General features: G+C 42.6%; 1 protein-coding gene across 1 annotated transcript in view; it reads left to right on the forward strand.

Annotated features, from left to right (window-relative positions):
• TRANK1 (tetratricopeptide repeat and ankyrin repeat containing 1) overlaps positions 1-26,927 on the forward strand; it is a 104,236-nt gene that overhangs the window by 16,058 nt on the left and 61,251 nt on the right. Inside the window, exons 8-11 of the mRNA XM_058290772.2 lie at positions 12,904-13,074; positions 20,107-20,268; positions 23,342-23,596; positions 26,257-26,433. Of these exons, the coding sequence (XP_058146755.1) occupies positions 12,904-13,074; positions 20,107-20,268; positions 23,342-23,596; positions 26,257-26,433 (765 nt within the window). The remainder of the gene's footprint in view (positions 1-12,903; positions 13,075-20,106; positions 20,269-23,341; positions 23,597-26,256; positions 26,434-26,927) is intronic.

Below are 26,927 nucleotides of genomic sequence, written 5' to 3' on the forward strand. Positions count from 1 at the left end.
GTTTCCATAAAAAAAAAATTTTTTTTAGGGCAGCTAGGATGCCGAATGGGGATGGACTCAGCCTGAGTGGCAGGGAGGTGACGGGGAGCCGTAGGTAGCTGCTGCTCAGGCAGCTGCCTCCTGGTGCTGATCGTGGCAACCAGGCCGGGCAGTCTTTTTCTGATTTTTCAAGAGATGTTGGAAGTGGGCGTTTTTAAAAAAAATGTGAAATCTCGTGATTTAAAAATGTCGGCTCAAAATGAAACCCGGTTGTGGGATAGACACAGCCCGAGAGCCTCCAGTGAGGGGCCTCTCTTCTCTTGAGTCTTCCTAGGAAACTGCTTTTTCTTTCTCTGGTGTGTGTCTCGGGCAGAGCCCAGAGAGGTTTATTTTTTTCAATGTTGTTCCCCACTGACCTGGATCTGGGTATTTTTTTTGAGCTTTAATGAAATATGAATTCATTTACTGTGTGCGTCACCTGTTTAAAGTTAACAATTCAGTGCTTTTTAGTATGTTCACAGAATTGTTCAGCCATCAATCCTCACAATCAATTTTAGAATCTTTCATCACATCCCAAAGAACCCTGTAGCCATTGGCATTTCCCCTCACCCCTTCCAGCCCTCGGCAACCACTAGCCTGCTTTTTGTCTCTACGGAATTGTCTATCCTGGACGTTTCATGTAATTGGAATCCTATAACATGCAGTGTTCTGTGTCTGGTTTATTTTGCATAATGTAACAGGTTCATCCATATTGTATCAACACTCCATTCCTTTTTATTGCCAAATAATATTCTATTGTGTGCATATACCATATTTTGTTTACCCATTCATTAGTTGATGTACATTTGAGTTGGTTCCACTTTTTGCTCTAATGATTAATGCTGCTATGATCATTCCTGTGCACGTTTTTGTGTGAGCGTAAGTTTTCATTTTTCTTGGTTATGTAGCAGGAGTGGAGTTGCTGAGTGATATGGCAACTCTGCTTAATTCACCAGCAGCATATATGAGGGTTCAAGTTCTCCACATCACACCCTCTCCAGCCCTCGTTATTATCTGTCCATTTAATGTCCTCTGGATTCTAGGGACCCTCTTAAAGACTGGAAATGTTTAACAACTGAATCTACAAAAAGCCTTGAGTTATGCCATTTTCCAGTGTTCATGATCTCAAAAATTCCCACTGGTGGCTGATTTCAAGCCACCCCTGTAAAGGCACTGAATGAAGAGTTGGAAAGAGAAGTACAGTAGTACAATATAAAATTTTACTTCTCCCTTACAGATAAAGACAGAAGTAAAGAAACCTCAGCTTAGATAGTAATAAAATATGGTAACATAATTAGGAAGTGATGGTACTTAAAATGTAATTTATTTGTTCATTTAAATAATTTGATTTTTACAAATGGCTGTGCTTAACAACTGGCTTGCCAAATTCCTGGAAATTTAATGGTTGGTTCTTGTGAGTTGGTTTGAGTCAGCTCCAGCGCACCACTGTGCTAAAGCCAACATTATCCTAGGAATTTATGGTTCATGTCTGTGCTTCTAATCATGTACTCTTCTTAAAAATCCCCATCTTCCAAATCCCCAAGAAAAAAATTTTCCAGATGGATTCTTTGATTTGTAAAGAAACACATCTCCAGGTCTCTGGAGATCCAGGTGGCTTGGGAAGTGTTTGGGAATTTTATGTATATACTCTGCCTTAGGCACTAACTGTACTTACTGATAACTTGGCAAGCATTCCATTTCCTAAAGCTTTAGACCAGCTCTGTGCAATAGAAGTATAATGAGAGCCATGTATAGTTTAAAAATTTCTAGTAATTACATCAAAAAAGTAAAACAGGTGAAATTAATTTTAAGATACTTTATTTGACCCAGTATATGAAAAATACTATCATTTCTCTGTGTAATCAATATAAAATTATTGATATATTTTACATTTTTTGTACTAAGTTTTTGATATCCACCATGTATTTTATACTCTTAGTACACCTCAATATGGACTAGCTGCATTTCAAGTACTCAGTTATCTTATGTGGCTAATGGCTACCATATTGGACAGCATAGCTTTAGACTTTCTTAGAAACACTGAAACCTTTCTAACTTTCTGAGATTTTAGAGAATATGCATGTGAAGTAAAGAGAGGGAACTTTCTTTTTTCATGTGGATAGGGCCTCTGCTGCATGAGGCATCACAAATTCTTACAGGCTTCTCTTCCTTCTGTCCCTTCATCTTTCTCTTTTTCATCAGGGATACAGTTTTTTTCTTTAAAAAACAGTTTTATTCATACACCATACAATCCATCCGAAGTGTACTATTCTTTAAATAATTTTTAAAAAGAGAGTGTACTATTAATGGCTCTCAGAGTTGTGCATTTGTCACCACAATCAATTAGAACATTGTCACGGCTCCAAAAAGAAAACCCCTATAGCCCTTACACCCCTGTTATTGATGCTTAGGACTGGTGTGGTACCTGTGATGAAAGAATTACAGTATTACTGTTAACTATAGTGCATAATTCACATGAGGTATATTTTTAGGGATACAGTCTTTTATTTTGTAAGTTTCTATTTTGAGTTGAATTTAGACCAATGGTCAAAGTACGGAGAGTTCCTGTATAGCCCTACCCAGTTTCTCCTAATATTAACATTACAAGTACAGTGATCAAAATCAAGAAATTAACATTGAGCCAATACTGTTAACAAATCACAGACTGCACATGAGTTTCACCTGTTCTTTTTACTAACAGACTTCCTCTGTTCTAAGATTCCACATTGCTTGTGGTTGTCATGCCATCTTTTTTTTTTAAAAGATTTATTTATTTATTTCCCCTCCCCCCCCCACCCCAGTTGTCTGTTCTCTGTGTCTATTTGCTGCGTCTTCTTTGTCTGCTTCTGTTGTTAGTGGCATGGGAATCTGTGTCTCTTTTTGTTGCGTCATCTTGTTGTGTCAGCTCTCCGTGTGTGCGGACCATTCCTGGGCAGGCTGCACTTTCTTTCGCGCTGGACGGCTCTCTTTACAGGGCGCACTCCTTGCGTGTGGGGCTCCCCCATGCGGGGACACCCCTGCGTGGCACAGCACTCCTTGCGCACATCAGCACTGCGCATGGGCCAGCTCCACACGGGTCAAGGAGGCCCCGGGGTTTGAACAGCGGACCTCCCATGTGGTAGACGGACGTCCTAACCACTGGGCCACGTCTGCCGCCATCATGTCATCTTAGTCTCCTCCAGTCTGTGACAGTTGCTCAGTCTTCCTTGTCTTTTATGACCTTCACCCTTTTGAAGAGTACTGGTCAGATAGTTTGTTGAATGTCTGTCTGCTTGGGTTTGTTTTTCTCATGATTGGAACGAGGTTTTCTTTTTTGGTTATCATTACAGAAATGATTTTGTGTCCTCAGTGCTTCATATCACAGGGTTCATGTTGTAAATATGTCTTATGACTGATGATGTTAGCATTGATATTTAGTTAAGGTGTGATCTGTGGGGCTTCTCCATTGTAAAGTTACTATCTTTCCCTTTGAAGTTAATCAATATCTTGGGAGGAGGTATTCGAGACTTTGCAAACATTCTGTTTCTCCCTAAACTTTTGCCCACTACTTTTGTCATCCATTGGTGGATTTTGTCAGCAACAGTTATTACCGTGGTCTTGTAATGTTTATTTTCTCTTTGCCTCTTTTCTTTTGTGTGACTTGGAATTCTTCTGTGATGTAGAGCTGGCCCTTTGTTTTAGTTTGCTAAAGGCTGTAAAGGCCAAGTACCAGAAGTAGACTGGCTTTTACAATGGGTTTGTTCACTTACGAGCTTGCAGTTCTGAGGCTGAGAAAAGTGTGCAGATCAACACTTCTTCAGGCAGTGCCCTCACCCTGCAGACGGCCGCAGGACATCCTGGGCTCCTCTGCACGTGCTTGTGTCCACCAGCCTCTGCCTTCTCCTCCGAGCTCTGTTGCTTTCAGCTTCTGGCAGCTCCACCTGTTGCTTTCTCTCTCAGCTTCTGTGGGTTCTTCTCTGTTCCTGTGTCTTTTTCCTCTCTCTTTATTTTTTATGTTTTGCTTTTATTGTCTTTTTTAAAAAGATACATAGATCACACAAAATGTTACATTAAAAAATATAAGAGGTTCCTCTATACCCCTTCCCCCCCCCCCCACTCCTCCCACATCAACAACCTCTTCCATCATTGTGGCACTTTCATTGCATTTGATGAATACCTTTTGGAGCACTGCTACATAGCACGGATTATAATTTACGTTGTAGTTTACACTCTCTCCCAGTCCATTTAGTGGGTTATGGCAGGATATATAATGTCTTGCATCTGTCCCTTTTCTGTCTGTCTTCATCCCGTTTATAAAGGACTCCAGTGGAAGTTTAAGTCCTGCCCTGGGTTATGTGTTTCTGAAATAATTTAATCAAAGACCCTTAACCGAAGTGATTTAATCAGAAGATCCCGCCTGTAATAGAGTCACACCTACAGGAATGGATTAGCTCTAGGGTCATGGGCTTTTCTGGGGTTCATAAAGGCTTCAAACTACCAAACACTTCTCCCCATGTATTGCTTTATTCAGTAATTTGTTTCTATCATTATTGACTCATGGATGTTTATTCTATGGGATAAAATCCAGTGCTATCACTATTTATTTTGTTGCTCATATTGTTCCAGTTTTGGCCATTAGGCATCCTTCTGATTGGCTCCTGTGTTCCTTTGGCAAGTTCCCATTCTTTTTTGAGTACTTCTTTACCTTCTGACACCACAAGATGCCCCAGGCACATCTTACAATTTTCTCTACCCCAGTCCTGGAATCACCTACTTCTCCAGGGAGCCCTGATTCTTTTTATTGGAGTAACTAAGACTGGCTACAAGGTATGCTCATTTCTACTGGAGTGCCATTGCTTAGGCCTTCTCAGGAGACAGATCTAAGAAATATATGTGTGTATCTGAACCTATGTATATATACACACCTATATTTCTACATCTATCTGCCTATATTGATACCTCTGATATCCAATACCATGGTTATTTGGACTTTACTTATTGGTAAATTCTCTCATCTACAATACATTTACTTATTTGTTCAGTTCCGAGTGTTTCACTCTTGCTAGCCCATACCCTTGTGTAAGAGATATTTACTGACTACATTATATTATTTATGTTCAGTTCTTTTTGTCTTCAGCCGTTATAGCATCCAGTCAAGATATTAGGTTAGTTCTTCCCCTGCCCCACTCCCTTTACTGTGGCTATGTTATTCAGTTGTAATATATTTAGGTTCTTCTTTTTTAGTGTTTGTATTCCATTTGGGATCTCTCCTCATTCTTATTGGTTTTGTTTGTTTGTATTTTGAGTATGTGACAGGCATGTGAAATAATATTGTGGTTCTAAGGGTCTGAATTTTACAAAAAGATATACTCAAAGAAGTGTCACTTCTTCATCTCTGCTACCCTCATTCCCATTTCTCACCCTTTCTCCACCCTTTTTCCATCCACTCCTTCTAGGTAATCAACTTCTTTAGTTTCTGACTATTCTCCCTGGATTTCCTTTGCAGAAATGAGCACATCCATGTGTATTTCCTTATATGGTTTATTTTTCACATGGTCATAGTCTAAAGATACTCTTTGTCATTTACTTCTTTTCATTAACAGTATGTTTTAGAAATTACTCCATATCAGTTCATATACAAAACTGCATAAGAAGGTTTGTTAGATATTGTCAAATTGCCATCCAGAAGGCTTGCACCAATTTGCACTGCCACCAGCAGTGTATGAGAGTGCCTCTTTCCCCACAGCCTCGCCAACAGAGTGTGCTGTCATATTTTTAAAGATTTCCCAGTCTGACAGGTGAGAACTGGTATCTCAGTGTTGCTTTACTTTGCATTTCTCTAATTATAAGTGAGTTTGAACTTTTAAAAAAATATGTTTGAGGACCAATTTTTATATCTTTTTTTAAAAGTATATATTCATGTCTTTTCCTCACTGTTACACTAGGTGTTTGGTCCTTCATCCCTCAGTTTTAAAGAATTCTTTATTCATTACCTCTTTGTCTGTATCTGTTTTCTTTTAGTTTGTCAGTAGTCTTTTGACTTTGGTCTTTTTGCCATGTAATTTTTTCTTTTTATGGAGTCACATTTATCATTCTTTTATTGCCCCTGGATTTGGGGTCAGAGTTAGAAAGCTTGTCCCTATGTCAAAGACGAGTTCACTCATATCTTCTTCTAGTGCTTGTTTGGTTTCATTTTTTACACTTAGATTCTTAATCCAATGGAGTTTAATATATAATATGAGATGAGAAACTAGTTTTATCTGTTTCCAAATTGTTACCTAGTTCTCTTGATGTCATTTATTAAAAAGTTCTGTCTTTACCCAGAGATTTGAGATGCCACCAATTCTGAACTTTCTGTTCTATTCCACTGGACTGTTTATTCATGTGTCAGACACCTTTTTGAGTAATTTTTTAAAAAACTAGATTAAAAACTGAAAGTACACTTCATACTCGCTAGGATGACTGTGGTAAAAAATGCAGTTATCAGTCTGGGTTGGTCAGGATGTGGAGAAACAAGAACCCTCATACACTGCTGATCACCACCTCTGGAAAACGATTCCTCAAAAAGATAAGCCTAGAGTTACCATGTTATGGATTGAATTGTGTCTCCCACAAAGATATCTTCAAGTCCTCACCTCTGGTCTGTGGATGGGAACCCATTTTTAAATAGGCTCTTTGAAGATGTTATCAATTAAGTGAGGCTGAACTGAAACAGGGAGGCCTCCTTGGAACATGGCGGGGTCCTTACAGCAGAGGAGATGTGAACCCCGTTAGCGGGAGCAGGAAGGTGGACAAGGAGACCCAAGGAGACTGAATTTTGAATCGCTGGCAAGCTACCACCAGAAGGCTACAGATTTCAGAGAAAGCATGGCCTCCTGACACCTTAATTTTGGACCTCTAGCCTCCAAGACTGTGAGACAATAAGTTTCTGCTGTGTAAGCCAGCCTTTGATATTTATTATAGAAATTCTACTCCTAGGTACATACCCAAGAAAAATGAAAATATATATCCATACAAAACTGTACACAAGTGTTCATGGCAGCCTTATCCATAATAGCCACAAAGTGAAAATAGACCAAATGTCTATCAGTTGAGTAGTAGAAAAATAAAATGTGTATATCTATATAACAGAGTATTATTTGGCCATAAAAATGAGTTTCTGATACAGGTTACAACATGTGAAAGAAGCCATGCACAAGAGGTCTCATATTGCATGATTCCATTTATCTTAAATATCCAGAAAAAGTAAATCCATAAAGACAGAAAGTAGATTAGTGGTTGCCAGGAGCTTGGGAGATGGAGAAATGGGGAGTGACTGCTAAAGGGTGCAGGGTATCTTTTTGGGGTGAGGAAAGTGTTCTGCAATTAGTGGTTATGGTTGCACAACTTTGCAAATATGCTAAAACCCATGAATATACTAAAAGCATGAATTTTATGGTATGTGAATTATATTCAATAAAAAAAATTTTTAAAGGCAAAAAGTTAAAATGTATATACTGGGAAGCGGATTTGGCCCAATGGACAGGGCGTCCATCTACCACATGAGAGGTCCGCGGTTCAAACCCTGGGCCTCCTTGACCTGTGTGGAGCTGGCCCACGTGCAGTGCTGATGTGCGCAAGGAGTGCTGTGCCATGCAGGGGTGCCCCCCACATAGGGGAGCCCCACTTGCAAGGAGTGTGCTCCATAAGGAGAGCTGCCCAGCGCAAAAGAAAATGCATCCTGCCTAAGAATGGTGCGGCCCACACGGAGAGCTGACACAACAAGATGATGCAACAAAAAGAAACACAGGTTCCTGTGCTGCTGACAACAACAGAAGTGGATAAAGAAGAAGACGCAGCAAATAGACACAGAGAACAGACAACCAGGGCAGGAGTGGGGGAGAAGGGGAGAGAAATAAAATAAATCTTTAAAAAATAAAATAAAATATACATACCTGGAAAAAATTAAAACAGTTCAAAAGGAAATATGATAAAAAAGTAAGCCCCATTTGAAAAAGTCAACTATCAGAATACTTCTTCAGTCTTATCAGATTATTTATTTATAAAGCCTAATTCCTTTTTTCCTTTTCAAACATAAATGTGGGCACTTCTCCTCATTCTGTCCAGCAACTTGCCTTTTTCACTGAACAATGCATCTTGGCCATCTTTCCAAAGTAGTACCTACACAGCCATTACCTTTTAAAAAACATCTCACAGTATTCTCTAGTGCGACGATAGCCTACTGATGGCTATTTGTGGTTTTTGCTATTGAAAACAATGTCCAGAGAATATTCCTTTACATACATCTTTGTGAACACGTAGGAATGTATATGTAGGGTGATTTTCTAATTGAGGAATTGCTTGTTCAGTGGGTTTGACAATTTTATTTATTTAAATTCAGTTTAGTTTATTTTTTTTTCTGTCTGGTTGCATCCTCGTCTTTTTGGTGCATTGCTTTGTTGCATGGGGGCCTGCACCTCTCTGCACCGTGCAGGTCTGGTACACCTTTTTTCTTTTTTTTACCAGGAGGTTCCAGGGATCAAACCCGGTCCTCTGTATGGTAAACGGGAACTCGATTGCCTGAGCCACAGCCGCTTCCCTAAATTTATTTTAATTTAAATAGGGTACAATCAAAAATAAAAAAGCTGCAGAGATATATAGTGAGAGTCTCTATCCCACCTTGTCCTTGGGCCCTTCAGGAACCAATGTTACCAATTGCTTTCGTTTTCTTGTTATTCCGTATAGTTAGGTTCTGTAAGATTGTGACAAACACCGAATTCATGTATACTGAGCCATTACTCCTAGGGGAAATAGAGAGTTAGGTTCTTGTGGACCTCTGTTCACAATGTGTTCATCAACTGATCAATACATACCTTGTTTTATGTATATTTCTGTTCAGAGACACCTTATTTCATATATATTGCTGACTCATCAACAATGAACTCATGGCTAACAGCAATGAAACTCATGCCTTAATGAAGCTTATCTAATACACATATTTTCTCCATAAGGCACAACGCTGCCTTCTTGTGCTTAGGAACACTAGAGAGCACTTTAGCACCTTTCTTGGGAACAATTTTAAACAGTGATAGCACCAACAAAGTATAAAAATGTGAAAAAAGTGCTACCACTGAAAGGACATTTGATTACAGTGTGAGAGCTGGAACAGGAAGCCAGAATCTTGCCTTCTTTGACCTCAGCTAGGAAGTTGCACGTAGGGCTTCTCAAGTATTTTGCCCCGCTGTGTATGTCCCTGAATGACTATGAAAGTATTATGAACATTGACTTTGGGGTTACAAATAAATTTTAGCATGTAGGCAATTTAGCAAATATGGAATCTGAATTATGAGGATCTACTACACATACATACAGTTATAAGAGGTTAGGTTATTGGTATGTACATTTTAGATTTTGTTAGTGATTGCTAATTTGAACTCTAGAAAGGTTGCCCCAATGATGTGAGATTATCACCATCTTCAGTACTTTTTTGGTACATGGAGAGTCAAGAATCCTCCAGATTCTTGAATGTAGCCTGAATTTCAGATCCATCATTTGAAGTGATTGCAGCAGCAGTAGGACCTTAGAAATCTTCAATTCTATTGGCTTTTTTGGTTGGTGCTGATTGTGATGATGGTTCCACTGGCTCTGGTGCAGAAGCATTTCGAGAGGCCCAAGGATGCAGAGCCTTGGGGAGTCACCCAAAGCCTAGAACTGAAGAAGTGAGGATGGATTGGAACTAGGTAACCCCTCTTGGTTACAAGTTACGGACCCTCAACTCAAACCAAAAGGGTATTTATTGGCTTATGTGACTGATGCATCCACAGTTTTGTTCAGGTTCTTCCAAGGGTATCTTCAGAAAACATCCTTGCATCTCAGCTCTTTTTTCTTCTGTGTTAAATTCATGCTTAAGCAGACTCAGCTTAAGTACATCTGCTTCCAGTATTTCAGTAAAAGTCCTAGGATTGAGTCTCAGAGACCTGACTTTGGTCATGTGTTCTCAATGAGCCAATCACTAGAGCCAGAGGGATGGAATGATCTGGTTGGCCAAGTAGGGGTGACGAGTTACCCCTGGTGGAATGATCTGGTTGGCCAAGTAGGGGTGACGAGTTACCCCTGGTGGAATGATCTGGTTGGCCAAGTAGGGGTGACGAGTTACCCCTGGTGGAATGATCTGATTGGCTAAGTAGGGGTGACAGGTTATCCCCGATGGAGTGATCTGATTGGTCAAGTAGGTGTGATGGGTTACCCCTGGAGCTGGGTGGTGGTGGTGATGGGGCAATGGTGGAGGATGTGGTGGTGTTGATGGAAGTGGGTTCTGTGCCTGTCTGGTATCAGCCCATTAAATCACATAGACTGAGAACGGGGACGAGGTGCTTTCTCAAAAATCTGGAGTGTTGTTATTAGGAACAGGGGGAAGGCATGCTGGTCAGGAAAATAAAGTCTAGTATATGAGTGGTCTTCACACTTTGCTTCCTTAACTCCTGAAAATTTTTGAAAACCAGTTTTCACACATTTTTTAAGTTGACATCTAGACATTTTTATGTGTGAGTTTAAATAATTGTAAGAAAAGGTAATTTTCAGAATTATGTACACTGATATATTAAAATAAACCTATTATCTCAGTCCTTTATTTGTATCTAATAGATTGTGATTACAGTAATTTGATATTCTCCATCCTCCATTAAAAAATTATACACAAGCTCTTTAACAGTCAAAAATATCCAATTGTGCATTCCTCATTTTGAATCATATTTCCAATTTACTTTCTGCAAAGACGTTTGCCCTGATAAATTTTATGCTTGAAAGTCTTATTGGTCATTCAGTGACACTTTCCTGTAACAAAAATACTTATATACCTTTATTTTTTTTTGTCTTTATTTATTTTTTTAATGTTACATTAAAAAAATATGAGGTCCCCATATACCCGCCACCCCCCTCACCCCACTCCTCCCCCCATAACAACAACCTCCTCCATCATCATGAGACATTCATTGCACTTGGTGAATATATCTCTGAACACCGCTGCACATGGTCAATGGTCCACTCCATAGCCCACATTCTCCCACAGTCCACCCAGTGGGCCACGGGAGGACATCACTGTCTGGTAACTCTCCCTGCAGCACCACCCAGGACAACTCCAACCCCCGAAAATGCCCCCACATCACCTCTCTTCCTCCCACTCCCTACGCCCAGCAGCCACCATGGCTACTTTCTCCACACCAGTGCCATAAATTTAACAATATTTCTGTGATTGTAAGGCTCTAAGGGTTTACTTTTTTCTTGATTGAATTATCACTGAAATTCCTGTTACTACAGGGCTTATCAAAACAATATAACTGTATTAAAATTTCTGTAAGCAATTATTAGATGTAAAATGTAAAACTTTTTTGGGCGTAGGTAGGAGGGGAAGGTTATAGTGCTTTTCTAAAAGATTTGCAGGCATCAGTTCTAATTGTCTAATTGTCACTCCAGTTGATGCCCTGGAGATCAAGAATTTGGACTTTCTTTGGAAAAGTATGCTATGGCCAATTTAGTTCATACCATGTAATAAATCACCACTTGGTGGCTTAAGCACCTCCCATTCATCAGTGCACAGTTCTGTAGAAGCCGGGGCCTAATGGGACTGCATTAGCTGCTCAGTGTCTTGCAGGGCTAAAATCAGGGTGTTGACTGGCGCTGTGCTCTCTTCTGGATTTTCGGGTCCTCTCAGGCTCACGTGGTTGTGACAGAATCCACGTGGTTGTTGGACTGAGGTCTCTGTTTCCTTATTGGCTATGAGCAAGGGGCCGCTGTCAGCTTCTATACAGCTCACCCCCATTCCTTGACACGTGGCCCCTTCTACCTGCAAAGCCAGAAGTGGAGTTCTTGCACATCAACTCCCTCTCTTACTTTGAATCTCTGGCCTTTTCCATCTCTGACCTTTGACCCTTAGGACTCATGTGATTAGGTCAGAAGCTCCACGTGATCTCCCTGTCGTGAGTGACTGATTTGGGACCTTAATTACATTTGCGAAGTCTCCTCACAGTAGCACCTAACTTAGTGTTTGAATAACTAGGAAAAGGTGTTGTCCACCAGGGGCCAGGAATCTTGGGGACCGTCTTAAAATTTTACTTACCTTGGTCAGGTATCTGATGATTAACAAGGGTGACTTTATTGTTTTGTTTTATTCTTGTAAAGTGAGAGAAGGGCAGTTGAGACTGGGGAGATGGGAAAGGAGGACACCGCAAGATACCTGAGCAGACATTCCTTTCTGGGTGGTGAATTTTAGGGAAGTGTATGTATGGAAGTTACTGATAAGGCATTGATTTGTTTAACACTCCCTGTCCACATGAGTCTTTGTGTACCCCAGGGATTCAGGTGTTCCTTTCTGAAAACTGTTGCATCTGTGAACCCAGAGCCACCGTGATGCTTGGCAAATAGACACGTCAGAGCAGCGAATGGAGCTGGCAGCCAGAGGCTTGGCGAGGGGAGGGTAGTAGCTGTAACAGCAAAAAGACCCCAGTGCCAAAAAAATGGCCACTTTCTTCTCCTGTCCCCAGATTGGCTTTTTTAAAATTTTTATGGAAGAATATTATGTTTTTTCTCTAGGGAATAAAGAAATCTGAAGTCACAGCTTGCCGTTATCCTTACAGCTGTGATGGTTGCCTGGTAACCAGATCCCCCCTCTTCTTGCTTGTTGCCAGGGAGAGGGGAGAAAGGTAGAGAGTCGCGCACTTCGGAACCTCTTAAAAGCTTTTGTCCCTCTCGCTCCATCCAGGACTCCTGGCTTTGAGGAGCTGGGTGGCATTTCAGGTTTCATAAACAGGGCTCTCTGGTCCCATTTCCTGGGTTGCTTGGGCAAGGAACTGGGAGGAAGAGCACTCATGGGGACGTCCCCCTATGGCAGAAACCATGACAATCCCGCCTTCTCATTTTGGCCTGACCTAGGACAAACAGAGGACGTGCAGATGCTCCTGCACTTCGGGGCGGACCCCACCCTGCTGGATCGACAGTCCCGGTCGGCTGTGGATGTCCTGAAGAGGAGTAAGAACTTCAAAGCAATTGAGAAAATCAACAGCCACTTGGAAAAGCTGGTTCCATGTTCCAAGGACCTGCCAGGTACAGTGTGCAGTGCATTGACTTTTGGAGGGCATAAAACTGATTCTGTTTTTGGTATTAGATACAAATCATTTTGCTTTTCTTGGTACACATAGATGGAAGTGGGTCCCCTAGTCTTTGAAAAACTTACCTGCTTTCTTTCAGAAAGATAGAACGGGGCAACTCTCACTTAGAGAATGTCTGGGACATTCTAGGAACTTCATCAGGTCCACCTTTGGATAGTAGGGAGATTCCTGGGCACCCAGTAAGGACAGTAAGAGTAATTTTCCCCCGGTGCATGTGCACAGCAACGAGGAAAAAAAAATCACACAGAACAGGAGTTAACAAAAATCAAAGCTACTCCACAGAACAACCACTGCCAACAATTTAAAACATATCTCTGTTTCTTCATATATCAGTTCGGGACAGTATCTAATGACTGATTGCTTTATAAGGTAACGTTCTTGACCCCACTTGTTGAATTTTGTCTAGATATTATCTGTATCATTTACATTCTATTCTTCAACTCTGAGTTTCCCATGCTTCGTCTATAGGTTGATTCTAAAAATTGAAAACCAGTAAATGGTATTTGCATCGTATTATGATTATGTAAATGTGACTCTTTCTATGACTAGTTGCATGACTGGACCCAGTGAAGGAAATACCACCAAATGTCCTGAAAACTTTCTTTTTAAATGTGATATTCTTCAAGCATTGTAGTTTAATGGAACACCTTTCATTTTCCTTAATTGTTCTTTTAATTCTTGTGACTCATGTTGTCCTCTTAATTTCTTTCTTGCTCTCCTAGAGTACTTATTAAAATAATTTTTTCGTGGAGGAGGCATGGGTGGAAGACTTCAGGAGTTCTTGCATCTTGAAAATGTCATTTTGATTTATAATTTGGCTGAAGACAAGCATCATATTTCATTGATTCTAAATTGTACTTTTTCACATTTTCATTGACATTGTCTTTGTCACATTGTCCTTGAAATTGGGATATAGCTTAAAATCAGTGGCATGTCATAGTTTAATTGACAGCCTTTTATGGCGTGTCCAATAATCCATGGCGTCTTAGTTTTATAAATATGCTGTAAAGCCTTGTCCCACAAAACTTTGAAGTTATTGTTTTGTTGTCTTCCGCTCTCACTTGCTACTGATTAGTAGTCTAGTGTTAGTTTCACTTTTTTTCTATTTTAGGACTTTCTCTGTCCTCGGAGTTCTGAAATTTTACTGGGATGTCTCTAGTTGTGGGTCCTTATTCATTTATCTTGCTTGACACTAGCTGGCCCCTTTCAATCTGTCTTAGCTGAGGGAAATTATCTTCGATTATTTTGTTCCCCTCCAAAGTTTTTTTTTTCCTTTCCAATCTCTACCACTCCTGTTAAATGGATGAACCTCTGAACTGATAAAAATTGAAAAAGAGGAGGATGACAGTTATCAAGAAGGGCCAGCAAATCAGTTTTTCTGTATTTTCCAAAGTCCTCCTAGCACCAGAACCCTTGTGGAATTCAGTCTCTGAAGATGTACTAAATATCATTGTCCCTTTAATGCATTCTGACTACTGTAAAGAGTTTCATGCATACCCGCTAAGATTTTGCTGATTGCACCAACTTTAAAAATCTAAGGTGACTAAAAAAAATTTCATTAAAAAAAAACACCAAAATCCTAAGGGGATCTTTTTAAACCAGCACCATCCGATATACTTTTCTGTGATGATGGAAATATTTGTATCTGCTCCATTCAGTAGGATAGCCAGGCAGCCACATGTGGCTACTGAACACTTGAAATGTGGCTTGCTCGGCCCAAGAACTGAATTTTTAATTTTATTTAATTAATTTTAATTTCATTAAGACACTTTCAGACTTTAGCCCCAGATAGGGCTTCCCACCCAGAGCAATAGAGGAGAAGACGGTTGGAGCCCTAGGAGAGGGCCCTGGGCCATGGGAATGAAAGTGGATGCGTTTTGTGTCTATGGACCTCCATGCCTTCCCATCGCATCCTTTTGCAGCTCAGACGTTGTCCTGGGCAAGAGTTGCCCCAATCGGGTTTGTCTCCTTGTTCATGACCCGACTCGGACTTCATGGTTTTGTGTTTTCATCTGCGGTCCTGGGAAAGCACCACCAGGGTGCTAATTTCTTGCACCCAGTTGAATGACATTCCACCTTTATAGCTAGGACCAAAGATGCTCGCTGCCTTGGCTGTTCTAGGGATTTGCTGTTCCCCATTTTGATGATCCTGCTGGTGATGGTTTCTTTGGTTCGGGCTGCTTTTGGCATCTTGGTGATACAAATTTCAGCCTGAAAAATTAAGGATCATGCTGAAGATTTCTGCTTTAGCTACACTAGTGCTTCTCCAACTTTGAGGTGCACACGAATCATTTAGGAGCCCGTCAAAAGGCAGACTGTGATTCAGGAGGTCCAGGGAGGGACCTGAGATTCCTGATTTTTCACAAGCTTCCGGGGGATGCCAGGAAGCACACCGAGAGCAAGTTCTAATCCTCTAGAGCCAGGATTTACATCTGTACGTACTTCCTACAGCCACCACCAGATGGCAGCATGTCCACCTTCTCTAGCAAATGTTGCTGCTTGACTTTTCCTTAGGATCAAGAACAATGAGATTTGAGCCTTTGTTTTTCTCACAGTTGCCTGTAATCATTTCACTCTGGTTCACTAGTACATGGCATTTTAGATGAGTTCAAATCCATCTGAAGCTTTATCTGCTTTGTCCTTCAAGTGAGGAGCCAGCTGCTTTGCTCTGTGCTGGTGGAGCATCCAGCAGGCAATGTTAGCGCGCCCAGAGTACGGTGGAACCTTCCTTTGTCTCCCCCGTAAACTGAGCCTGTGACTCAGAGCTTGTGATGTGTATAGTCTTTGCATCCTTCTGCACTAAGAAAGTAAATTTGGGCAGGGACACTGACTTGAAGGTTACCACACTCTTTCCTTATTATAAAAGCAAGATATTTTCCTTTTAGGAAATTTAGAAAAGGTAGGAAAGGAGAAACAAAAGAATAGGAATTCTCTGTAAACCCACCTCCTGGAAAATAGTTAATATATTTGTGATTTGGTCATTTAGTCTTAGTCTGTGTATTTATTATATATATATTTATTTTTTAAATAAAAATGTAATGGATATATACATTTAAATTGATAAAATTGTGTATAATAAGATTCACCAGTTTTGCCTTTTACAGCTTGAAAGAAGTATTTTGGCAAAAAGAAATCTCTTTTTTAAAAATTTCTACTTTCAAAGATTTCTAGGCACTATTGCACTTGAGTTGATCGCTTTTATTTTTAATTTAATTTACAGTCTGTTTGCATATATCTTCTATAACATGTTCATTGTAGAAAGTTTTAAAAATTATAGGTATGCATAAAAAACAAAAAAACTACTGTAATTACATTTTGGTATATTTTTATCTGTCTTTTTTTTTAGTATGTACCTAGTCATCTTTTTAAAAAAAATCTAACTATGACTTTAATGTATAAGCAATTTTGTTTCCTGTTGTTTATTATATATCTTATTAAGCTTATAGAAAATTTAGAGAAAACAACAGTTCACAGTAACGCACAGGTCATATACCCTTTTTATCCAGGGGTTCCATTGTCAGTATTTCAGCACATTTAGTTCTGTGCCTTTTTACATTGATGTTCTCTGGTTTCTTTTCTAATGTTTTGTGCTTTATCTCATCTTCTATAACTTCCTTATTAACTAGTCTGAACCACTTAATCATGCATTTAATTCACAGCTGCGTCTAATTTTCTCTATTGTCAAGCTTAGTATGTTTCTGTTTAGTTTCAAGTGACTTTTTTTTTTTTTGAGTTAGGCCAGTAATTTATTCAGGTAGGAAGGGCCGAGAAATGGGAGAAAATAACAGATCAGGGGTCCCAGGTAGAGAGGATCAAATGACTTTTTTACTAAACTAATTGTCCTAGAGGAAGAATGATCTTTCCAGAAAGCTTTTTTTTTAATATATTTTTTATTTTTTTAAAAAGATACTTAGTTTAAATAAAATGTTACATAAAAAATATCAGGAATTCCCATATGCCCCACTCCCCCCACTTCCCACTTTTCCCCACATTAACAATTTCTTTCATTAGTGTGGTACATTCATTGCAATTCATGAATATTTTGGAGCATTGCCACTAAGCATGGATTATAGTTTACATTGTAGTTTACATTCCCACACAATTCTGTAGGTTATGTATAATGACACTTATCTGTCATTGCAATGTCACTCAGGACAATTCCAAGTCCCAAAAATGCCCCCATATTACACCTCTTTTTCCCTCCTTCTAACTTCAGCCCCTCCAGTGGCCACTTCCTCCACATCAATGATAAAATTTCTTCCATTTCTGGAATCACAATAAGTCTGCAGTAGAATACCAGTGAGTCCACTCTAGTCCATATTTTATCCCCCAATCCTGAGGACTCTGGGATGGTGATGCCCACTCCACCTCTAATTGAGAGGGGCTTCGATCCCATATGGCTGATGGATGGAGCTCCCCAGAGAGCTTTTAATGACATGGGTCAGGCAGCCAAGCAATAAGTCTCCAATGGCTTGATGAAGTGAAACAAATTCCTCCTTTACTAAGAGACCTCTATTTTTTTGTACTGTGAGTTTTCATTGTTATACCTGACTCTTTTAATTTTTAAATTTGCATTACGGTTAAGGTGATGTGGATCTTCCTTTGTCACATGGTTCCTAATTTCTATCCCTCAAAGGATGGGGCTGTACAGATTCTGCTACTGCCTGTACCTCCAGGTCTCTTGATTGGAGGGCAGGGAACACTGGTTCTAGAGGTTGGGTTCTCACGTGTGTGCGTTTCTGTTGTTCTGACTCGAGCGCTTGAAATGTGATCCAGGTGCAGCCGATTGTGTTGCTGCACTGCCTGGTTCCCTAGGCCCTTTTTCACACTGGTGTGTGCTGCCTGCCATTGGCGTGCTTCCACTTTGAAAACCCAGCACCGACCGCTTGTTCTCAAGGGCTGTCTTTGGGCTTTTGGAGCCTGCTCTGCTCCTGTTCCTTTAAACCTGAAGTGCCTGGGAATCTGCATCCTCCAAAGCACAGCCAGTGAGTGACGGGTGTGAGAATAGGAAAGCCCAGTTCCCTCCCCTTGGCTGGGGATAATTTGGAGGTGCAGCTCACTACCCAGAGCTCCCCGAGGGATCAGGCTGAGGCCACCCCTGTGGGCTTTGCCTGATGGCACCCTTGCTTCGTTTTCTCCCGTCCTTCCCTCCTTGTCCTCAGTGGTCTCCCTTCTTTAATAAACTACATTGCAGAGATCCTTGGCTCAGGGTTTGCTTCTCAGGAACCTGACCGAAGACAGGATGCTTGCCCGCCCTCCCTCTTTTTTTTTTTTTTTTTAAGATTTATTTACTTTTAACCGCCGTCCCCCCCCCCCCGCCAGTTGTCTGCTCTCTGTGTCCATTCGCTGTGTGTTCTTCTGTGACCGCTTGTATTCTTGTCAGCGGCACTGGGAATCTGTGTCTCTCTTTGTTGCATCGTCTTGCTGTGTCGGCTCTCCGTGTGTGCGGCCCTACTCCTGGGGTGCTCTCCTTATAGGGCACACTCCTTGCATGTGGGACTTCCCTACGCGGGGGACACCCCTGCATGGCAGGGCACTCCTTGCATGCATCAGCACTGCACGTGGGCCAGCTTCACCACACGGGTCAGGGAAGCCCTGGGTTTGAACCCTGGACCTCCCATGTGGTAGCTGGACGCTCTACCAGTTGAACCAAATCCACTTCTCTATTGTCTTTTTTAAAAAGATAAATAGATCACACAAAATCTTGTTACTTTTTAAATCATCCATCTCTTTCTTTCTTTCTTTTTTTTTAGGGCAGTAAAAAGAATTTATTGGGAAATGGGGGAAAAGAACAGAGTTTGCTGAGAAATGGGAGAGAAGGATAGAAATACACACCGAGATTTGGTGCGGGTTCCTCTGGCAGAGAGAGCAAGCTCTGCTTGTGTGTCAGCTTTTAAACTGTTAATTATTCTTCCCCTTGCTAAAGCTAAGGGGAGGGGCCCCAGCTGTTATTGGTTACCCCACCAATGGTGGGGGACAGTTCATCCATCTCTTTTAAAATGTTCCCACTCAGGTAGAACACAGCGTTGACCTTTTATTCATTTCTTCAAAAATGTGACATTACTTCTGCCATGTGCCAGGCCATTTCCATTTTGTTGTAATAACGAATGTCCAGTTTTATTCCCTTATCTGTTCAGAAAGATTCCATTTTAACTAAGAGTACTTTTTTGAGTATATACTCTAATGCCAAATTAAAAAGTTGCCCTTTTTCAGCACTCCACCAACGGGTATTATCTAATCACAACTACTCTCTTAAGTAAGCTGAAACGGGGGGATACTGCCTTCCCATCTTTGGCCACAGAGATGGCTTGCTCTTGGTGCTTTCCACTTGCCAATAAGACATAAAAGTTGGGGTGACTGGCATGTAGTTGGATGTTGCCTTTGCACTAAGCTATCCTGCCGCCACATTCCTGAACTGTTTTTACCAGCTAACAAATTGCATAACAAACTACCCCAAAGTTTAGTGGCTTAACATAGCAAGCATTTATTCGGCTTACTATTCAGTAGGGCGGTGTTTGGGTTGGGCTGTGTGAAGGTCTCCGTCAAGGGCCTGTGCTTGTGGCTGACCTTGGCTAGGCTCTTTCCCTCTGGGCCTCAGTGCAGGCACCTGGCCTGACTCCTTTCTGTTCTATGATGTCTCGCATCCTCCAGCAGGTGAGCCTGGACTTGTTACATGGTGGAGGCCAGGCTCTCAGAGAGCCAATTGTTGTACCCGAGGCCTCTTGAGATCCAGGCCCAAAAGTGGCCCCCAAATCAGATCCACTGTATCTGTTGATCACAGCAAGGCATGAAGCCAGGCCAGAGTCAAAGGAGAGGAGACAGACTCTGTGGCTCAGTGGGAGGAGCTACAAATTCCCATTGCAAAGCACCGGATGCATGAGGGGCAGAGGGTGGCCGGTCGGTTGTTTTGCAATCTCTTGCAGCTGTAATCTCGGTTTTCAGAAGCATCACTGGTGTTGTTTTGCAGGATTGAGCAATGTTGAGGAACCCACTAGTGAGAGTGACGTTTTCCAGAAGGTCTCTGAGCAGCTGGTGAAGTACATGAACTCTGGAAACCGGTCATTGCATAAAAACTTTCTGAAGCAAGAAGTAGTTCAGAAGTTCTTACGCCTCCTTTCTTCTCTTCAAGGTAATTGTTCTCAAATATTTAAATGTGTTAGAGATGACTTATGCTCATCAAAACTCTGTTCTAATATATTTTAAAGAATTAAATGAAAAAAAAAAAGCAAGTAATGCAGCTACATGTACGTTCAAACAATATGGCAGGTTCTTCAGTAAAAAGTTGATCATCCACCCTTGAACTTCATTCCTTAAATCCCATTGCCAGAGGCAATCCCTGTTACTATTTTTTAAATGAATCCTCCTAAAATTACTCTTTGCTTATACCATCATATTTTTATACAAGCATTTTTTTGAGTACCACAGATGTCCTTCTCCACTACGGATATTTGCTAATGTTAGCATATAAAGTTATATAATTTAATCAGGAAACTTTCAGAAAGAATGTACAAACTTAGGATAATTAGGGAAGACTCTAGAAATCCTAAGCAGGTGGAATTTAGTGTTGTAAAATTGATAGTATGTAAAGCCCTCAACTTGGACTATTTATGGGGCAGGAAGGCATGGCCAGAGGAGCCAAAAATGCTTTTCAGAATTTAAAGTGGATTATAATTGAGTTTTTCATTCCAATCTCAGCTCTACCACTGACCAAATATGTGACATTGGGCCAGTTACATAACCTCTTAAGCTTCAATTTCCTCTTCCTTGCCTTAATTAGGGACCTAACGTCAGGAGGTGATTGATGTAGAGTTCTTAGTCCAGCCTGCTGCCCATAAAAGCCTACCACATGTTAGCTGTTGGGGGGTTGAGTGAGACAAGGTTGCCTGCGTGGTCGTTCTTGGATACAAGTGGCTCAAAGCGAAGTGGCACCCCCGAGACTCTAGGATGGGGCCAGCTCGTTCTGTGCGAACCACGTTTTGGGGGCCTTGGCTTTGGACTTCATGTCAATCTGACCCATGTCTCAGAGAGACTGTCCCCATTTGTACTTAGGGCTGGGAAAATGAAACATGGCTTCTGGTGTTGGGTAAAAGCTCGTACGAGGCCATAAGATAGAGATGCTACTTCCAGAGAGGCCCTTTGTGTCTGCGCTTGTGCTTACACATTTTCTTGGTTTCTCTGTGAGGGTTTATTTGCATTGGCATGGCACCCTCTTTCTCTTTGTTGCCTGCCCTTCATATCTCTTAAGGTCTTCTTTCAACTCTCTTCCACCATCTCTAATCCACCCACTTTTTTTTTTTTAAGATGTATTTATTTATTTTTCCCTCCTTCCCCTCCTCCTGCCCTGCTGTTTTTGCTGTCTGTGTTGTCTTCTCTTCTCATTTTCTCTCCTCCAGAATTCACGGGGATTCGATCCTGGAGACCTCTGATGGAGAGAGGTTCCCTATCAATTGTGCCACCTCAGTTCCTGGTTTCTGCTGCACTTCACCTCGACTCTCCTCTTGTCTCTCTTATGATGTGTCATCATTCTGCTGTGTGACTCACTTGCGTGGGCACTGGCTCACCACGTGGGCACTCGCGCGAGCACTGGCTCACCACGTGGCCACGCTTTCTCTTCTTTTTCACCAGCAGGCCCCAGAGATTGAACCCAGGTCCTCCCATATGGTAGGTGGAAGCTCTAGCACTTGAGCCATATCCGCTTCCCATCCACTCACTTCTTTTGACTTTTTTTACTTTTGCCTTTTCTCCCCTCTTTGCCTCATCAATTGGCCACAGATTAGTATAGGTAGAACTCTTTCTAGGGGAAGTGACAGAAAAACAGACTCAAGTTGGCTTACACTCGCAAAAAGGACTTTTTTGACTCTCACAATAGAAATGTCCAGGACAGAGGTGACCCCTGGCATGGAAGGATTCCAGGATTTAACCCACTGCAGCAGGACCCAGGAGCTCCTGTCTTCCAGCTCAGCCGTCTTCTGGTTGGCTCTGTCTCAGATTCCCTGCAGAGATGGGATGGCTCCCAGCTGATCGGGGTCTCCAACCTCTGACCTTGTCCAACATTCTGGACCTGTGGCCCCACCTCTCACAGTGGGGAGCAAAAGTCCTCGGCCTCACTTTGGGTCATGATGTGGTCAAAGCTGGGGTGAGGGAGGTGGAGAGTCCTGGTTGGCTGGGGCCCAGATCACAGGCCCCATCCCCACCTTATGGAATGACAAGTGCTGGCAGGCGAGAGCGTGCTGTTGCCAGAAGATGACGAAAAGTGCAGTTGTCAACTACGAAAGCTTCTACTTTAGACTTTTATTTTGCCAGTTCCTGTAAAAATAAGATGATAAGCCTGTATTTAAACATTTTTTTCTTATTTTAAAAGGAACATATATTCATTTTAGGGAATGGAAAAAAGCTAGCAAATGCAAAATCACGTTGCTCTTTGTTTAGGTGACCCTTGATTTTGTCCCTTCTTCTCTTCCTTCCTATTTTCTAACTGGTTGGGTTGCCAGACAAACAGTGGGACAGGATGTCCCACTGAATTTGAAATTCAGATAAGCAATGAATAATCTTTTTCAGGATGAAAATGTCCTAAATACTGCATAGGATATATTTATACTAAAAAAATATTCGTTATTTACCTGAAATTCAAATCTAACTGGCATCCTATAACTTTATTTGCTAAATCTGGCAATCTGCTTGCTGGGAATCTGTTTGAAGAGTTTTTTGCCCTTAATATGGACATTATCTTGTCTCCAGACATCAACGATCAAATGGAAGCACTTTTGAATCATGATATAAAATTAAGAATTAGGGGATAAACCGTCTTCTCCATGTTACTCTACAACTTGATGGTTTAATCACTCTTAGTATCTCCCCGGATGTCAATATTCCTTAAACAGGACACATTCTGGATATTATGCAAAATTTAAACCAGGTTTTGGCTTTTTTGATCTTAGTAGAATGCCCTAAATCAAGTGTTTTGCCTCAAAACATAGTCATCGTTTTACTAGTCTATTAAGCCCAGGAGGTCACTCTGGCCACGGGTAAAGTAACTTGCCCAGGGTAAGTAATTCCTTGTGTGTAGTTTTTCCACTGCTTAGAAACGCCAGCTTGTAATTCATGTTAATTACGTGTGTATGTGTTGGGCTTAATTGGGGGGGTGGGTAGAAGAGAAATAATGAACCCTTTTTTGGGAGTGTGGTTTTTCTTGTTTTTAAAAGAAATCCCTGCTGACCTGGTCTGTGACATTCATCATGACTGTGCCAACGCCTTCATGAAGTTCCTACTGGAAAAGCAGAAATGGCCCGAAGTGCTGCTGCTCCTGACCCGCAAAGTCAGCGGGGAGCCGCCATTCGGAGACTGCCTCCTTAAAGACTGTGATTTCTCCGACCTCGACATCTGTGCTGTCATTCCACACCTGAGCCGCTGGGACCACAGGAAGACGCCGCTCCTGGGCTGCCTGATAGACCATGGAGGTGAGCACGCTCCACCGTCACATGCTGCCTCCTTCTCTCCCGTGTCTTTCTGCATTCTAACAGTGATGGAGTTCACAGCCTGCGAGTGGGTTTTGCCCTCCAGGAACTGTGCATTTTTTGTGAATTCCACTTACCACCGCTGTCCTCTCTGTTCCTTTTATGGCAGAAGCATCAGGTATTCGGGGGGTCCTTGGCCCTAGGTTAGACCACCATAGGGATTTCTTCCTTCCCCCTGGAGAGACTTTTCCCCATGCTTGATGTGCCATGTGGGTCCTTGTCAATTCTATTCCCATCAGTGGTTGGGGATTTGAGATGCTTGTTTTGAAAGAAACAGCCAAACAGTTGGTGGGTGGGAACATCTGCTGCTTTACTCAGAATGATCGTGTAGGGCTGAGAGTGTGCCTGGAGGGTGTAGACGTCTTGCTGGATTGGGTTTTATTTTAAAACTAGTTTGAAAACACCAGCTCCCTTCCAACCACCCCCCACCTCCACTAATGCCATTCCTAACCGCATGGCCTTGGGCATGCTGTTTATGCTTTGTCTCCCCATTTATGAGATGATGATGATGAGAGTTCCTACTTCTTGGGGTCATTTTGGGTTGTTTATTTATTTATTTACTTCTTAAAAATATTTTTTATTGTCTTTTTTTTAAAAGGTACATAGATCACACAAAATGCTACATTAAAAAATATGAGGTTCCCATGTACCCCACTCCCCAACCCACTCCCAACTCCTCCCACATCATCAACTTCTTTCATCATTGTGGCACATTCATTGCATTTGATGAATACATTTTGCAGCACTGTTGCACTGTGTGGATGATAGTTTACGTCGTAGTTCACACTCTTCCCCAGGACATTCAGTGGGTTATGGCAGGATATATAATGTCCAGCATCTGTCCCTGCAGTATCATTCAAGACAACTCCAAGTTCCGAAAATGCCCCCATATCACACCTCTTTTTCCCTCTCCCTGCCCTCAGCATCACGTGGCCACTGTCTCCACATCAGTGATACAATTTGGGTTTTAATTATGCAAGCTCTTAGAAGAGGGCCTTGTTTGGGTGGTTTCCTGCCTGCTTTGCCATTTAAGGGGAATGGCCTTCGCAAGGAGAAAGAACGCACTGCTCCTCACCTCTCACAGGGCCCCAGTGTGGCGCCGGTTCCCGCAGTGCCTCTCAGGAAGTAGAAGACCTTCTGCAGTTTATTTCTTCAAGCCATGTTTGCTTCCTTTGCCCAGAGACTGCAGCTGTCTTGGAATTCCTGTTTTATTCCTTGATTCAGTGAGCATTTATAGAGGGCTCAGGTGCTAAGAGCCGAGGCCACAGTGGCGAATGTGCAGCTGTGAAGGGCACGTGTAGTAGGGCTGCAGACCCACAAGTGAGTGAGTCTGCTTGTGGTGGTGGTCAGGGAGGCTGCAGTGCAGAGGTGAGGCACGAGCTGAGCAAGGAATGAGGGTGACGGGGGAGGAAGGTGTCAGGGAAGAAGGCAGTTGAGGGTACACAGGCATTCTGGGGGAGAAGCTGAGTAGAAGGAAAGCAACACGCATCTCTGGATCACCAAGCATGCATTGTGTATTGTGTCAGGCAAGCACTGGGCTTATGCTTTTTTTTCCACCTCCCCCCCCTTGCAGCTTTTTGCTTGCTGTCTGCTCCCTGTGTCCATTCTCTGTGTGTTCTTCTGTGTCTGTACTTATTTTTATTTATTCCCCCCGCCCCTTGTGGCTTGCTTGTTTGTCTGCTCCTTGTCCATTTGCTGTGCTCCTCTGTGTTTTTGCTTGTCTCCCTTTTTGTTGCGTCACCTAGCTGAGTTGGCTCTCTGTGGCACTTGCGGGCCAGGGGGCACTCCGTGGTGCTTGCAGGCCAGGTGGCACTCTGTGGTGCTTGCGGGCGGTCCTGCCTTCACAAGGGGCCCTGGGATGTGAACCCAGGGCCTCCCATATGGTAGACAGGAGCCCAACTGATTGAGCCACAGCCACTTCCCACTCTTTCTTTTTTAAAGATTTATTTTATTTATTTATTCCCCAACCCCCCATTGTTTGCATCCGCTGTCTGCTCTCTCTGTCTGGTGGTTGTGTGCTCTCTGTGTCTGCTTATCTGCTATTTTTTTTTTTTTGAGGCATTGGGAACTGAACCCGAGACCTCCTATGTGGGAGGGAGATGTACAATCACTTGAACTACCTCTGCTCCCTGCTTATTGTGTCTCATTGTGTTTCCTTGTTGTATCATCTTGTGGCATTAGCTCGCTGTCTTGCTTGTCTTCTTTAGGAGGCACTGGGGATTGAACCCAAGACCTCCCATGTGGTAAGCGGGAGCCCAACTGCTTGAGCCACATCTGCTTTCCAGGGACTACTCTTGTTCCTGAGCCCTGTCCTCACGCTAGGGGAACACAAATGGTGGGAACTGTGGTCCCGTAGTGGGACAAAGGAGGAGCCGGAGAGGTGGGAGGGGCAGGGTTTGTGAAGGGGATTTCACCCCGAGGGCTCCGGGAAGCCTTTGCCTTCCAGAAAGGGTGATGGTCAGAGTGAATGGAAATCAGGGTCAAAGTCAGCTCCTCCCTTGGAAGTAAAGGGCAGAAGCAGTCCCTGCCTCGTCAGGCGAGCCAGGCTGTGCCTCTTCATGGGCTGTAGCTCACGAGTGCCCTTCTCTTCTGCCCCCTCCCAGCTTTCCCCGAGGGGCTCCAGGGCAGCCAGGAGAGGCCGCTCGCCCTGTGCCTGAAACACGAGGACTTCGAGCTGGCTTTTCTTCTCCTGACCAAAGGTGCAGACCCTCGTGGCCTTTCGCTCACAGAGGGCGATACTCCTTTACATGCAGCACTCCACATCTTTTTAGATGTAAAAGGTAAGTGCTTATTTTTACAGCAGCCTTTTCTGTGCGGAGGAAGCTGGGTATTAGAACCAAGGCCGTGCGTTTTGGTCTTTTGAGAAAACCAGCGTCTGAGAAGGGCCCGGTTCTTCGCCAAGGCTGCCCATACCTCCTGGCCTCTCGCCCACGGATGCGGGGAGGAAGGGACTTTGTGGTGGGCAGTCAGGGTGGAGGAGTCGTGGGTCCCAGAGTTGGCTCTCCAGGACCATCAAGTACTTCTCATTTATTTACACCCTGTCCGAGGCTCCTGATGTAAAGGATCTTGCTGGAAAGTTCCAAGGTTATTATTGCAGGGCTTCTCAGTCTTGGCTTTCTTAATGCTGTGGTGGGCCATCCTGTCTGTTGCGGGATGTTTAGCCGAACCCCAGGTCTCTGCTCCCTGGATGCCAGTAGCATTCCTCCAAGTCGTGGCAACTGGGAACGTCTCCTGACATTGCCAAGTGACCCCTGCGTGCAAAATCACCCCGGCT

The sequence above is a fragment of the Dasypus novemcinctus genome, chromosome 31 (genome assembly GCF_030445035.2).
Source record: "Dasypus novemcinctus isolate mDasNov1 chromosome 31, mDasNov1.1.hap2, whole genome shotgun sequence".
Lineage (NCBI taxonomy): Eukaryota > Metazoa > Chordata > Mammalia > Cingulata > Dasypodidae > Dasypus > Dasypus novemcinctus.